Source organism: Telmatherina bonti (assembly GCF_933228915.1).
Source record: "Telmatherina bonti genome assembly, chromosome: 1".
Taxonomy (NCBI): Eukaryota; Metazoa; Chordata; class Actinopteri; order Atheriniformes; family Telmatherinidae; genus Telmatherina; species Telmatherina bonti.
In genome coordinates, this window is record NC_136619.1 from 29532217 (window position 1) to 29547546 (window position 15330).

General features: G+C 40.8%; 1 protein-coding gene across 1 annotated transcript in view; it reads left to right on the forward strand.

The window, feature by feature from the left end:
* Nucleotides 1-5410: 5410 nt before the first annotated feature.
* rasa3 (RAS p21 protein activator 3) overlaps nt 5411-15330 on the forward strand; it is a 43581-nt gene continuing 33661 nt past the window's right edge. Inside the window, exon 1 of the mRNA XM_079238487.1 lies at nt 5411-5580. Coding sequence (XP_079094613.1) covers nt 5526-5580 — 55 coding nt within the window. The 5' untranslated portion in view covers nt 5411-5525. The remainder of the gene's footprint in view (nt 5581-15330) is intronic.

The following is a 15330-nucleotide window of genomic DNA, read 5'->3' on the forward strand; positions in this document are numbered from 1 at the left end:
AGATTTTACAATGTAACAGTGAACACAATACATTTTAAAGAGGTCTATCAAATCAATTCAAATCAATGATGTTTGTAGTGGCACTTTGTTTCTCTTCTTTACTCTTCTTTACCACCACTTTGAAGTCAGTCTAGCAACTTTGTATTTGAAACGCTAGTAGACCAGTTCTTTCTTTTAGTTTTTAATAAGAACAAAACAGGATTACACGGTCAAAAAACTATGTTGTTTCTAACATCTCTGGCTTCAATCAGACAAATCAGCAACTTCCCAGTGACGTATGATAACTTAAGAAATGTAAAATTATGCATTTTAGCGAATATAAACTTTCAGAGCTCAAAATCCTTTTGGATATTTTTATCTTTCCTTTACATTAAATTATAATATGTGAAATAATGAATTTGACTCCAACAATGTTCATTATGGTTTTGCCGTTGCATGATTCTTATTTAAGAAGACTTATGAAGATAACAAAGCAAGCAAACATAATTTGGTTTAAAATGTTTTATACTTTATGTTCCATATTTATCGCGAAAATTCAGTGTTCATAATAATATTATATTATTCTTTCAATTTTGGAGGGGTTTTTAAACCTATTTAACCTTGTTTCTGGTTGTCTTAAATGTATAACATAACCAATTGACAATGAGCACTTGATGCACTATGGCTTTCTTCAGATTTGAACAGTCATCCGTTAAAGATTTTCATTTACTGTGTTGGATGAATAAAGGTGTGTGTATATGTATGTTGCCTGTTTAACTCGCTGAATGTGTTGCTCAGTAGCGTTCCTGTAGCGCCGCTTATCATCCACAGCATGCATGTTTTAGAGTCTCCAGAAGGTTGAAAATAATTAGTTTAGAAATAATATTACACAATTAATATGTCTAGTCTGCTCATGTGAGTTGGATTGACTACAAACAAATATTTACCCTGAGACTCTGCATCAAAATACTACTGGTATTCATCCCACAAACCAAATTACATGCATTCTGATTTGATTCATGCTCTATTTACAGAGCTTTTTATTTGTCTTTTTCATAATACCAGGATTAAGTCCACACATGCCAGTAGCCATCTGTTAAACCCAGTATAGTGTCTCTCTTACACATAAATATTATGCATGTACACACAGACAATATACTGTAGGGTATTGCGGTTTCATTTAAAAACTTCAATAGGGAGGGTTAGTTGTGTGTGAACAGTTATTCTGAGTGGGCCAATGCCCTCACACCCGGTTCTAATGACTTGGTTCTGCAAAATAAACCAACAGCATGCATCATTTTACTAATCCGCTTAAAATCAGCATCTGCATTCTCTTCCTCTTTATGTCAATGGAAAACTCTCTCTCTCACACACACAAACACGCACACACACACACACACACACACATGCATACAGTTGTGGCTGACCACAGGGCGTAGGCTCTTCAGCTCAACTGAAATAAAAACCTGTCACAAATGTCTTTAAAGCTGTGTTGGCCTCTATGATGTTGTGCTCATGCTGCAAGAAAAAAACAAACAAACAAAAAAAAGAAATCCTCTTTGCTTCTGCTGCTTTGGTTATTAAGTCAGGATAGTGTCATCCACTGCTTCTTACCCTATAATCTAATATGGTGATCTGACATTTGGGCTTGAGAGTTGTTTGTTTGACAAATAGAAAAGATGAATAAACAGCTCACTCGTTTAGCTGCCTGAACCTCTGCATACACCTCTGAGGATGTGGCCACCTTAAAGAAATGTAACTCATAGCTGCTTCCTCCTCCATGGTAGTGTGCACTTTTGTTTTTGCAGTATCACCTTGGCTTCTGGTTATTATCTATGGAAATAGTAACAGAGTTTTATATTAAATAGTCAAATAGCCCTGCTTATTTAGTTAATGATATAAGCCCTCATAAGCAGTGCAGACACTGCATCTTCATTCAGCTGCAGAAAAATTGATCTACTTGCTGAAGTTAAATACAGTAAATTGTGCTCTCCAAATGGGGACGTGGGCTATGTGTAAGCATGATCATTTATTAACATAAAGGCCCATTTATAAAACCATTTTATTGTAGAATGGGGTGAATGTAAAAGTAATGTAAGTTTTTTTTTGTTTTGTTTTTTAATGGTTTGTTGGTTACGTAAGAACTTCCCAATTAGGGGTTGACCATGGAGAGAGTCACATTCTTTATAATGTATTTTCTTTTTTAGACTTCCATAGAAAATTAGGAAAGAACCTAAGTCTGTAATTTATTAACTTTACTTATATTAATTGAATATGTGTAAATAGTTTACATCCAGCAGTTTTTTTGCTACATCTGTGGAGTAACCTGAGACAAAAGATGTCAAATGACAGGGCAGAGTGAAAGTAACATATTCTTCCCAGTTGTATCAAATCTAATTCTATTCATTCAGCAAGCCAGAGTACACGGTGGAGTGGTTTGTGAGTGAAAATGTGTGCATATGCGTGTTTCTTTCTCTTTGTGACGAGGGTTCTAAGATGAGCAATGAGACATATAGCCTAATTAGATTTAAAGCTGTTCTAAAAGAGTCACAGCTAATCCCCACACACTGACTGGCAGCAGTCACTGCAGCTAAACATCGTTCCTGGTTGAGAGACTGCTCGACTATTCTTAAATCCCACATCTCTGCTGGCTTGGACTGCAGAGTTTGAAGTGGTTTCCAGGCCAGAACCAGGCTATTCTGAGGAATGTTCTCATAGTGATCTCAAAGGCGTGTTCCAGTAGGCTCAAGTGTGGGCTGATGATGCGCTGATGATGCACCTCTAACCTGAAGAGATCTTAAATCCTGACCAGACATTCTTCCCACTGTGCAGGACAGCCACTTGTCGATTCCTCCATCTGCTCACATTGGCCCAAGACCAGTTTCAACAAGAAAACAGTGACCGCTCATTTTTTCCAGGCTACTGCTGCCCTGCTTTTCATGTCTTAAAAATATTTGTGTCTTAGCTCTATAATCACTCTGCCATAGAGGTCTGCATTAACTTTTTACTGTCTGCCAGTTGGACAGTGATGCAGATGCATAAATTGATTCATTTTTTTCATTCATTGATTCATTCATTATCTCAAGATTGAGAGACAGAGATTGAAAGTTTTGAGCAACTAATGGCCAAAGGTGATTTTCCCTCGAGTTAAATGTGCAAATTCACACAAGTGTGATATACATTATAAATATTACTTTGTTAGCTTCATGAGTCACTGTTGTCTATGCATATTGGCTGTTTTAAACTTGAGATAAGACAACACAAATAAAGATGTAATGTTACTAGCCACAAAAGACATTTTCTCTATTTATTTTGGTCACATTTTTGTCACTGTAAAGTCATCTTTTAAAAATACTCAATCCAAATTTGTATTTTGTTGCATTACATGTGGTACACTCAGTTCTGGCACTCAATGTTTTATGAAAATCTGATGATCTAAATGGTGGAAAAGAATGTTGAAAGTGACAGTGCATTATTTTGCATCGCGTCCAGCGTTGGCAGTGTCTGTGCAGTGCAGTTATAGTGTAGAATTAGCTCCTAGTCATAAACAGCATAATAATAAAATTTACTTTCTTTTTCTATTTGCTTTGTATTTTGTGTAGGAAAAAGTCAGAGGATGATGAAGATGAGGCACCTGCTGCTGCCTGTGGGGCGGGTATGTGGGCTGTAATACTGTCAAACATAAAGATAATGTATTGACTCAAGAAAAACAGGGACTAATTACAAACTTATGCATAAAGTGCTGATCTAGCTGTGCCTGTGGGTGCAATTTTTTTTTCGCTCAAGCTTAATTGTGATTTAGTTTTTAAGGGTTAATAAAATACCATTTGAATCAGATATATGATGGATAATCTGCATCAATGAGATTGAAAAAGGGGAAATGCAGTGCTCCAACTATAACAGTAGGCCCCTGATTCTGGCACTGAATGATACTTGCACATGAGGTTTTGATGAACTGACTACTGCTGCCAAAAGCACAAAATGTGAAATTGACTGTAAGCATATTTTCTTCCTAAACTTGATGGGAAAATATTTACACTATTGTAACAGACAGAGATACTAATAGAATAATACCCAATGTTAGTTTTGAATTTCAAACTGTTTTTAAAAGTGTACTAAGTGGTTTCTGTTTCTAATTGCAGGATTCACACTTGGACACTAATGACAGTGTTCATACAATGGGAGGATACTGTATCAGTTGCTGAGCAACGTAAAACAAAGGAATAAATTATACTAAATATTTTACAGCATTGATGTTCTAAAGCACAAATAAACAGCTGTGTACTTCTCCATTTGGGGGAAATGTGTTAAAATGTTATACATGCTCCCATTATCTAATGGGCATTATGGGCACAGGCCCAGGATCCCATGCCCACTTGGGGCCCATGTGGTGCCTACGTAGGGAAAACACCAGCAGTTGGGACAGAAAACAAAATGTATATAAAAGCCAGATAGTTATACCACAGTCTTCATTGTGTTGCTGTTGGTACCACTGGGTGAGAGATGTTAGAAATGTCATTTCACAGTGTATCATTCACAATTTTCACAATGTTGCGATTGGGAAGGGGGCCCGTGGAACACTCTGGGCCCAGGGCCCTGTGCACTTTTAATTCGGCCCTGCATGCGCTACTGACAGAGTGGAAATGTGTGTATAGATGTCTATATAGCAAACCAGAAAGAGAAGACTTGATCTTATCAGTAAGTTACGCCTTTAAAGATTTTACAGCCATATGCTGTCATTGGCTGGTTTCTGTACAAACTAACCAAATGCTGAATCCAAAAAGAAAGAAAGACCACCAAACAAAGCAAACAAAAAACGAAACTTCAAACTGGAATGAACCAGGGTATTACCAGCAGATAACAGTAATTTTCTGCAGTTGTTGTGCACCACCACAGATCTTCTGGTTTTCATTAGACATGACTAAAGGGAGTTACTCTTTTCTTAGTACATGGAACAATTACATTAATAAAATCATAAGTATCAGGATATAATAGGGGGAAAAAAAAAATCCAAACTCCAAGTTATTTGAACATTTCAAGCTAATATTTTCCTTTTTATACTTTGTTTTCGTCTTATTGGTGTCTGTGCACTTTAATGCCAGGGGAAAATTAATTTGGTATAAGCTGGCCTGTAATGATTCTTGAATATTTAAGAGACAATAAATATAAGTAAGATCACAGTTTTCCAGGAGTACAGTACAATAATCAGCAAAAGGTTTGAACCAATGCACGATTGACTCAGAGTGGACTTCCTCTTCACCGCCACTGCTGGGCACGGATTACCCTCCACTCCTACTGTGGGCGGTGTTGTAAAGGAGCCACACCTCCACTGCCGCTGTCGCTGCTGCAGGACTGAAGCTGAATTCACTCGCAAGACCTCAACAGCCAGCAGCAGCAGTGGTCTGACCAGAGTATGATTGCTGTACGGAGAGCATAGATGTGCAAAACCCCTGGAATATCCGCGCGCTGGAGAGGCCAGAACCAACCACCGTGGGGGACTGTAGACTTCATTCAGTCATCAAAAGGGAAAGAGCCACGGGGAAACCATGGCGGTTGAAGAGGAAGGTCTTCGGGTTTTTCAGAGCGTTAAAATAAAAATAGGTAAGAGGAAAAAAAATCCCTACCCCCAGTCTGAGCGCCTTTAATGGATGGCTCCATATTTACAAGGGGGGGAGCAGGCAGGCGGTGAGATCTACAGACAGGACGGACCCACATCTATGTTGTTCTGCCTATTATTGTCATTCAGATCACACGTTTCCCTTTCAGCGCACACACACACAAAAAAAAAAAAAAAAAAGAAAGAAAAAGAAAAGAAAAGAAAAACCACAAATAAGGGCAAATAGGACCAAATAAGTCCAAAGAAAACAACAATAATAAGCGAGGATCTCAGGGCTGTTTGGGAGATTGTGGGAATTTGCCAGCTGGTATTTGGTACCAGATCATGTGTTTTAAACTTGAACCAATCTGAACAGATTGTTCAGACTGGACATAAAGACTCCACAGCTGTAAATATCCAGATGCTTTTTATGTCCCGTTTTTGATCTTTTATTACTCCTTAATTACTGCTGTTCATTCATGCATCCCTCTCTTTCTTCACACCCTCCTCTCAAAGCATGTCTGGTTATTGATTGTTAACCGAGATATCTTTATTTAAATGTAGCTGGTCTCCAGTGTGTACCCCTGATTTGTAGGTGGCATGTGGTGCATGCATATCTTGTGAATGGAGCCATTAGGGGACTGAGTACAGTTTGTAATGGAGCCTTTGGTGGGGAGGACAGTATTTTTAATGCACTCATATTTGTGTGAAAGATTAACTGGCAGTTATAGGCTAATATAAAGCAGTGATAATTATGTAAATGTATACATTTAATACACTACAATAATAACTGTCAGTGTGGGGAGTGTATGTAATGAGATTTAAGATATATAAATGAAGTGACTTGATTTATAATTAATTATCTGTTTTAAAAAGTACCCAGAACTTGAAATTATATCTTTTGAGTAATTTTCTGTAACTCAATTCCAAATATTATAAAAAAAACAAAACAAAACAAACAAAAAAAAAAACTGTACTGTTGTAAATACAACAAAAAACTACAAACTGAGAAGCTTGAATCAAGAAAATCTCTGTGAATTGTGCTAGAAATTTTTAAAAGTTATTTAAATAGCTGAGTTATTCACAAGCTACTTCAGGGGACAAGGTTTAAAATGTTGCTGCTTTGATAAACATTTGTTTGGCTTTTTTCATGCAAAACCATTCAAAGTAGGACATCATTTCCTGTGTGCGCTGTAAATGTTATCTTGGGTCAGTATGGGGCTGACTGACACCTGGCACCCATTGCATCCTGTCTGTGCTTTGCAGTTTGTTTTGACTCCAAACACACGACAGAAGGGATTAACGGCGGAAAAAATGACAACAAACAGCTGTGCAGGCTGTGGGGCTGTGGGGCAATGCCTGTATGTGACAGTGACACTCCACTTGTCCTCTTTTCAGTCAAGCTGATGTTTTCAAGTCCTTACCTGCAGAATCTCTTGAAAAAAGCAGGAGAGCAAACCATCCTGAGAGTTTATCAAATTGCCCAGCTGCACTGAGATAAAATAGTGTTGTAAAATGGAAATCACTCAGGCCTCTTTAGTTTGCTGCACTTTCTGAATGAGTGCTCAGTCAGGCAGCAACTTTGAGATCCTGTGAATGAAAACTGAATGACAGGAGCAATTTTTTCTATTTTAGGAACAGATATCTGTCTTTGATACAAATCTGCTTTTAAAAGACACCAACTAAGAATTCCGATCCTACACTTCAGTAAAGGGAAAAAACAGTATAAGCAAGGTGTACTTAAAGTATGTAGACAACTACTATTGTGAATGTTACATGCAACTTCATTGACTGCATTATTACTCCTGAATTAATGGTATGTAGGATTATTTTGTGACATAACAAATAGATGTGCATAAGTAGTTTAATGAACAAACATAATCAGTAGTTGTATTTGCCACCCTTTTATTCATCCATCCATTCATCCATCCATCCATCTTCTGCCGCTTATCCGGGGTCGGGTCGCGGGGGCAGCAGCCTAAGCAGGGAAGCCCAGACTTCCCTCTCCCCAGCCACATTTGCCAACTCTGCGGGGGGGATCCCGAGGCGTTCCCAGGCCAGCCGAGAGATGTAATCCCTCCAGCGTGTCCTGGGTCTTCCCCGGGGTCTCCTCCCCGAGGGACATGCCTGGAACACCTCACCAGGGAGGCGTCCAGGAGGCATCCTGACCAGATGCCCGAGCCACCTCAACTGGTTCCTCTCGATGCGAAGGAGCAGCGGCTCTACTCTGAGCCCCTCCCGGATGACTGAGCTCCTCACCCTATCTCTAAGGGAGAGCCTGGCCACCCTGCGGAGGAAACTCATTTCAGCCGCCTGTATACGAGATCTCGTTCTTTCGGTCACGACCCACAGCTCATGACCATAGGTGAGGGTAGGAACGTAGATCGACTGATAAATCGAGAGCTTCGCCTTCTGGCTCAGCTCCTTCTTCACCACGACAGACCGGCGCAGAGCCCGCATTACTGCAGACGCCGCACCGATCCGTCTGTCGATCTCACGCTCCATCCTTCCCTCACTCGTGAACAAGACCCCGAGATATTTAAACTCCTCCACTTGAGGCAGGACCTGACCCCCGACCCGGAGAGGGCAATCCACCCTATTCCGGCTGAGGACCATGGTCTCAGATTTTGAGGTGCTGATTCTCATCCCAGCCGCTTCACACTCGGCCGCGAATCGCTCAAGTGAGAGCTGGAGATCACGACCAGATGAAGCTAACAGGACCATGTCATCCGCAAAAAGCAGGGACCCAATCCTGAGGCCACCAAGCCGGATCCCCTCAACACCTCGGCTGCGCCTAGAAATTCTGTCCATATAAGTTATGAACAGAATCGGTGATAAAGGGCAGCCTTGGCGGAGTCCAACCCTCACCGGAAACGAATCCGACTTACTACCGGCAATGCGGATCAAGCTCTGACACCTGTCGTACAGGGACCGGACAGCTCGTACAAGGGGGTCCGGTACCCCATACTCCCGGAGTACCCCCCACAGGAGCCCCCGGGGGACACGGTCGAATGCCTTCTCCAGGTCCACAAAGCACATGTAGACTGGTTGGGCAAACTCCCATGCCCCCTCCAGGACCCCAGAGAGGGTATAGAGCTGGTCCACTGTTCCGCGACCAGGACGAAAACCACACTGCTCCTCCTCAATCCGGGATTCGACTATCCGGCGGACCCTCCTCTCCAGGACCCCTGAATAGACCTTACCAGGGAGGCTGAGGAGTGTGATTCCCCTGTAATTGGAACACACCCTCCGGTCCCCCTTCTTAAAAAGGGGGACCACCACCCCAGTCTGCCAATCCAGCGGTACTGCCCCTGATGTCCACGCAATGCTGCAGAGGCGTGTCAGCCAGGACAGCGCCACAGCATCCAGAGCCTTAAGGAACTCCGGGCGGATCTCATCCACCCCCGGGGCCTTGCCGCCAAGGAGCTTTTTGACCACCTCAGCGACTTCAGCCCCAGAGATAGGAGAGTCCACCCCTGAGTCCACCAGCTCTGCTCCCTCATGGGAAGACGTGTTGGTAGGATTGAGGAGGTCTTCGAAGTATTCCCTCCACCGACCCACAACGTCCCGAGTTGAGGTCAGCAGCACCCCATCTCCACTGTACACAGTATTAATGGAGCACTGCTTCCCCCTCCTGAGCCGCCGGATGGTGGACCAGAATCTCCTCGAAGCCGTCCGGAAGTCTTTCTCCATGGCCTCGCCGAACTCCTCCCATGCCCGAGTTTTTGCCTCGGCAACGGCCGAAGCCGCATGCCGCTTAGCCCGTCGGTACCCATCAGCTGCCTCCAGAGTCCCACAGGACCCTTTTATTCAGTATAGTAAAATTTAGTTTGAGCCTCTCAGATATGAAGATCTCAGTATGCATTCATTTTTTTTTATTATAGATTTAATACATTTGATAATAAGATTTAGAACTCATGAGACTAGGGTGGATATTTGTCAGTCTTATCAGTAAAATACTGCATGTTTGTTTCTGAAAATCTCTTTCTCAGCAACAGATTTCTACATAGGTTAATACAATTTAATTCCTCGAAAATTAGTTTAATAATAATTAATAGCTGCTCACGCTCAGTACGAGGAACCTTGATTTTGTCATCACTTCTAACACCTCAATGCTTCTTCATAGAGTGACAACAGCAGAGTTTAATCTATGTTGTTACCAAGCAGCAGTCATACTCGCTCATCCCTAAAGTGCTCTGGTCCTAGTAAGGTCTACGAAACGCTTGCATCACATTGTTTTCATCAAAGTCTCGTTCTTTGGCATGAGGCTGCAGTTGGCTGATGACTCAGAGCTGAAAATCCTCCACTCATCCAAAGAAGAAAATTAGGACTTATTTTTGTTGTTACGCTCTGCCAGGTGACGACTCTTCTCAGTTTCCTGGAGGAACATTTTATGTCGGAAACTGAATGGAGCTACTGGACTTGAGTCAGTACTGTCTGGGCAACACAGGAAACAGGAAACTACCCCCAATTTACTTCCTGATTGGCTGGAATAGACTACAAAAGAATTGTGTTTTTTCCTGCATGGCAACAAGCTAATACAAAGCAGATGTAGTGAGACGCAGAGTGGGGGACAGAGGTGCTGTCTCACATTCGGGAGCAGACTGCGCTTCATCTGTCAGCAACTCAGCACTTGGAGACGGGAATTCTCAGTGGCACAGCTGGAGTCGGGAATAATTAACAACAACATATGTGCATTTGGCCTCTCCACCGCTGCAATAAACGTCGTTTGACAAGTCCTGGCACACATATGAAACAATATTATGGCACATATTAGTGAGCATCCCTTTAAAGAGACATGTAAATCAAATTATACATTTTAACTCCACTGTCCCACGAGTCAGTCATTGCAAACACACAAAGGTACAAAGATTGCATAAGTGGGTCCCTGTTTTGTTTGTTGCATGCATAATGCTACACAGGCATGCAAATATGTACTCTATAGAGTGTTGAGGCTCCAATAATGATGCCTAAAACATTTGTATAAAATTTGGAGAAATAATGGTAATATCTGTTTAGTGCCTCCCATAAACATCATTTAGATGATATAAGAGGTCTAAACAGATCTAACAACATATAAGAAGTATTGTTATTGTAGAACAAGTACTAACCATCCTTAAATCAGCAATCAAACATTTTTGGCCACTTTTAGGTAGCATAGATAGCCGTAAACCAACATTTTGCTTATCATCGTCTTTCAAATTGCAAGCAGTTTTCTGTTTACACATCTAAAAGGCATAAAATATGCTTGTTTCCAAAATTCATACATTGCATAAATTTCATACAGTTAACATGAAGTTAGCCATTTGCTACATGCTACTTAGCATTTTTGAAACCTAAATACTGAACTGCTAAATTTCAGTAGCAGAGTGTTTTGGAGTAGCTTTACTCTTTAATGATGTTACAAAAATTCAGGTCCAACATTAAATGTTTTAAAAAATAGATTTTAATCTGCCTCGTGAAAACAAAACACCCTAAAACCCAAAAACTCTAAACCCACACATCATGTAGAGGAGGTGTGGGCAACCTGGTCCTCGAGGGCCGCAGTCCTGTAGATGTTAGGAGTTTCTCTGCTACAACGCACTTGACTGGATCGATGGGTAATTAGCAGACTTGTGCAGAGTTTGATGTCAGCTCTGCACAAGTCTGATAATTAATTCTGTGTTGTGTCAAATGTGTTGCAGCACAGAAACCCTGAACATTTGCAGGACTGCGGCCCTCAAGGACCGGGCTTGCCCGCCCATAATGTAGAGGATGTAAGCTGCTCGAAGTCCAGGAAACAAGAGTGGGTGGCTTAATTAAGGCTAGCCTGGAAAGAAAAAATATTAGCTGAAGTCACAAAGGCCCCTGTCCTCCTCTTGACCACTGGCCAACAGAGGCATCCAAGTTACCTCCTATCCAGACTGTTTATGTGACATGTCATGATGAGGTGGGGGGAAAGAAGTATTTGGAAATACGGGCAGGCTCCCACTCTTCTTAAAAATGAGGATTTTAGAGAAATGACAAGAACATTTTGTGTTATGCTCTGTTATGTTCATGAAGTTATGCCAAGCTCTTCATTTTGCCCTAGAAGGCTAGCCCTCTGGAAAGTTTCTTGTAAACATGTGTGTTGACTGTTTGGACACTGCTTTAGGCTGGTGGAATAATCCGGGTTGAGTACAGCAGCTCTCCTTGTCTTGCTAGTGTGTCCTCCATGAAAACAAAGTACCAGGAATTGTTGGAAGTGTCACAGTAGGCCCAGCATGCAGTGTCAGCAGGGGTAAATAAAGGACTAGAAGACTCACCCAGAGAACCACTCCTTCAACATGTCCTTCAGATGCCCCATGTGAGATGCTGTTTGGGACAACTTTTACCTACCGGTACTAATAATTACTTAAATATTCTCTTCACGGTAAAACAGAAAGGAGAATCTCAGGTGTCACTATGTGTAGATAGAAGTTGTGTTTTTTTATGCCATAACAAAAGCTAGTAGCTACAGTACTAGTATTATAGCTATACGTTTAGTTTAACCCTTGCAGAACAAATGGGTTCACGCATGCTGATTAAACGGATTTCGCAACAGTATTTCCCTCCTTTGGCAATACTAGCTAATGTCATCTTGCCACATGCAGGGACTTAGGGCCAGCCGACTCTCCCTTTCCTGTTCTTGCAAAAAAAATATGATACCATCTCTCAATTGGGTTTGCCAAGCTTATTTGTGAGTGTATTAAGTGAGGCGGAATGGGAGTAGGGACTCTTTTCTTTTTTTTTTTTTTTGATAGTTTTTTCCAGAAGTCCAGAAACAAACAGTATTCTGAGAATTATGTAAATGAGTGAAAAGCCTGGGGGCTGCGTTGAGGTTAAACTGTGTCTTAACTCCTGATCAGGATGTGGAGCTCATATAAAGCTGTGAAACCAGCTCTCTCAGTTTAGTCTCGCATTTATGTGCACTCAAAAAATTTCCCCATACTTGCTTAAAAGACTCATGCCCTGGATGAACATTTGTACATTTTTTTTAAAAGATAAATGTTCCACACTGGTACAACATGAATGCATATATGTGTGTGTGCGTGTGAGTGTGTGTGGATATTTGTTTACTTTAGTTTTACTCAGATTTTCCATTGTGACTAGCACACTTGTTTGAACATTAGCTCTAGGATGAACTAACACAGAAAGTAAGTTTGATCAGTAACTCTATGTTGTTTTATCACAGACAGCGGTGTGCCGTTTTTAACCATTTTTTTCCATTCTGTTCCTCCACATGCTGCTCTAACATCTGCTGGGCTTGTGTGGAAACATAAGGCCATAACAGCTCAGCTAACTGTTTTTTTTCATTCTCTCTCTCTCTTTTTCTTTTTTTTCATCATGGTGGACAGTTTGTGACAAGCAGCAATGCATGTACATGTAGGGGTGGTACAGTCTGATGCTACGGCACCAAATAGCTTCTGAATTAATCCAGTTTTTTTTAAGAATAAAAATAAGGCTTAATACTTAATACTCCAAAAAGAGATGTTTGCATCCATGTAACAAAAAAATAGTTTTGTTGACTTAAATGTTTTGCTAATTACTGTAGACATAAATATGTCTTAAATATAGCAACACAGTTCGACTTTATGAAATGTTCATGTGTCATCCTGTGTATTTCATTTAATCTGATGTGGTGGGATATTTGTCATGGATACTTTTTTCCCACTCCCATTGGAGGACACTGTTTCTGAATTTCTTGAATGCCTTGTTTGTAATGCGGGTTGTACAAAGCAGCTGTTTCAAAACTTTTGACCAACAAACTGACCAATCAGAGCTGTCCAGGCCTTTGGGAGGGGGAATGGGGGTATGGGTGTGCGGGGTCGTCTTTAAAGAGACAGGAACAAAAAGAAAGCTTTTTATTTTAGGCAGGCTGATGAACAGCACAGCAGCAATGCACATTTTAAAGTCAAATAAAGTTATCTTCAAACATGACATGTTAAAAGCTGTGAATCATTAAGGTTATATAATAGCTGCTTTTGGCACAGTCACTGGCCAGTGGACAAATATTTTACAGAAGTAAAGACCAGACCCCTTTAAAGACTTCTGCTGTGAGAGGCCTTTATTCTTAGGAGCGACAGGTGGATTTGAGATGTGTTCACCAAATGTCCGTTTTTAAAAGTAAACAGATTTTTAGTGAGCTTTTGTTTAAACTCAACGTGATCAAAGAGTTGACTGTGGGTGCGTGCTGGTCATGATGATGTGAGGAATCTTTAAAAGCAGCAATTGCCACGTTTAATCTGAGGTGTGAGGTTTGTACATGTTGTACAAACATGTGTTAAGACTCAGATACAAACTTCCTTCTATTTGCACTTTTTTTAATTGCCATTAAAATTTCCTTCATTTGGTGTTTTTTCGTTGTAACTAGGATCAAAAGGACATGACCAAACTTTTACCCAAAAACATGTTAATGTAATTGTTTAATTTGGGTTTTGTCTTTAAATTTCATTAGTGAGTTTTTGTTGTGAAGGAGGAGAGAAGAGCAAGTTGAAATATTGATGGAAATATGAACTCCCATTCATTTTTGACAGTTGCTCTGTGTGCACACATACAGAAATATTATTAAAGCTACTTGTCTTCTTCTCATTGTTTGTGTCTGCTTGCATGAAAAGACTTTTTGTGGCCTGTTTGATGTCACATGACTTGTAATTTCAACTGTGATCCGAACCCCAAACTATCTCCACTCATTGGTACTATTTTGAGTCCATTTTTGTGACACGCGTTTAGAGAAATATTACAGTTTCTCATTGATGCTTTGTATGAATCTGAATTAGTGCCGGGATCCTTTTCCAGTGTGAGTTATTGAAATATCGGATGAACATTTAGTGAATATAAACAAAAGTTGCAATCCTAGTTTCAATGTGAAATGAAGCTGGTGTGTAAAGTCGAAACTTCTGCTGTAAATATCCACAGGGAAGGCTTGAGTGTTGCGTATGGGTGCCATGTTTTTATGTTTAGTCATACTCAGAAAGACAGAAATGCCTTCCAGTTTGCTTTCACTTCTTTCTATGCGACTCTACCTAAAAACATCAAAGGAGCTGAGCGTTACCAATGGGATGACATAAATGAGTTTCACTCCTTCTTTCCATTCTCACGGTGTCTCCCTCTGTCCTCCACACTTGCATACTCTCAGTGGTAACTGGGTTGTTCGCTGCTTTTAAACTTCATCTTGGATCCAGTTGAAATTCCTTTCTCCTCATCTCATTTCCTGTTGTAGCTTTCTCCAAAGCTAACTGCACTCTAGTTTTCTATCTGGCTGACTTTTCTCTTTTTTTCTGCAGTCTTTCTCCTCTCTCACACTCGATTGAGTACACTGCTTGTATTTTTCTCACTGACAACCCCTCCTTTCCCCTTTTCTTAAAGCCTGTGTTTCCCAGGCCTGCTAGTAGAGCACACAGCCTCTGAAAGCATTCCCGCCTGTGTATCCTCGAATGTGTTCATGTCAAAGAAGATTAGAGTAACGAGTCAAGCAGCAAAGCTTTAACTGTACACACAAGTGTGGTTTACTGAACTGTGGGGGAAAGAAACAAAGCTTTACATTCATGACGCCTTTTCAATCAATTGTACTTCCGCATTTCTTCTGCTCTTGTCTCTTTTACTTCACTTTCTTCTACAGTGTTGAAGAAGAGATTCAGAGATCATTTTGTCTTCTTTGCTGTGCTCCTGTCATTGGTTTCTTTTGCTGCATTTCTGCTCAAGACCTCCATGTTTTGCATGAATACACAGGCATGCCATGTCTGTGTCCTTGTCCT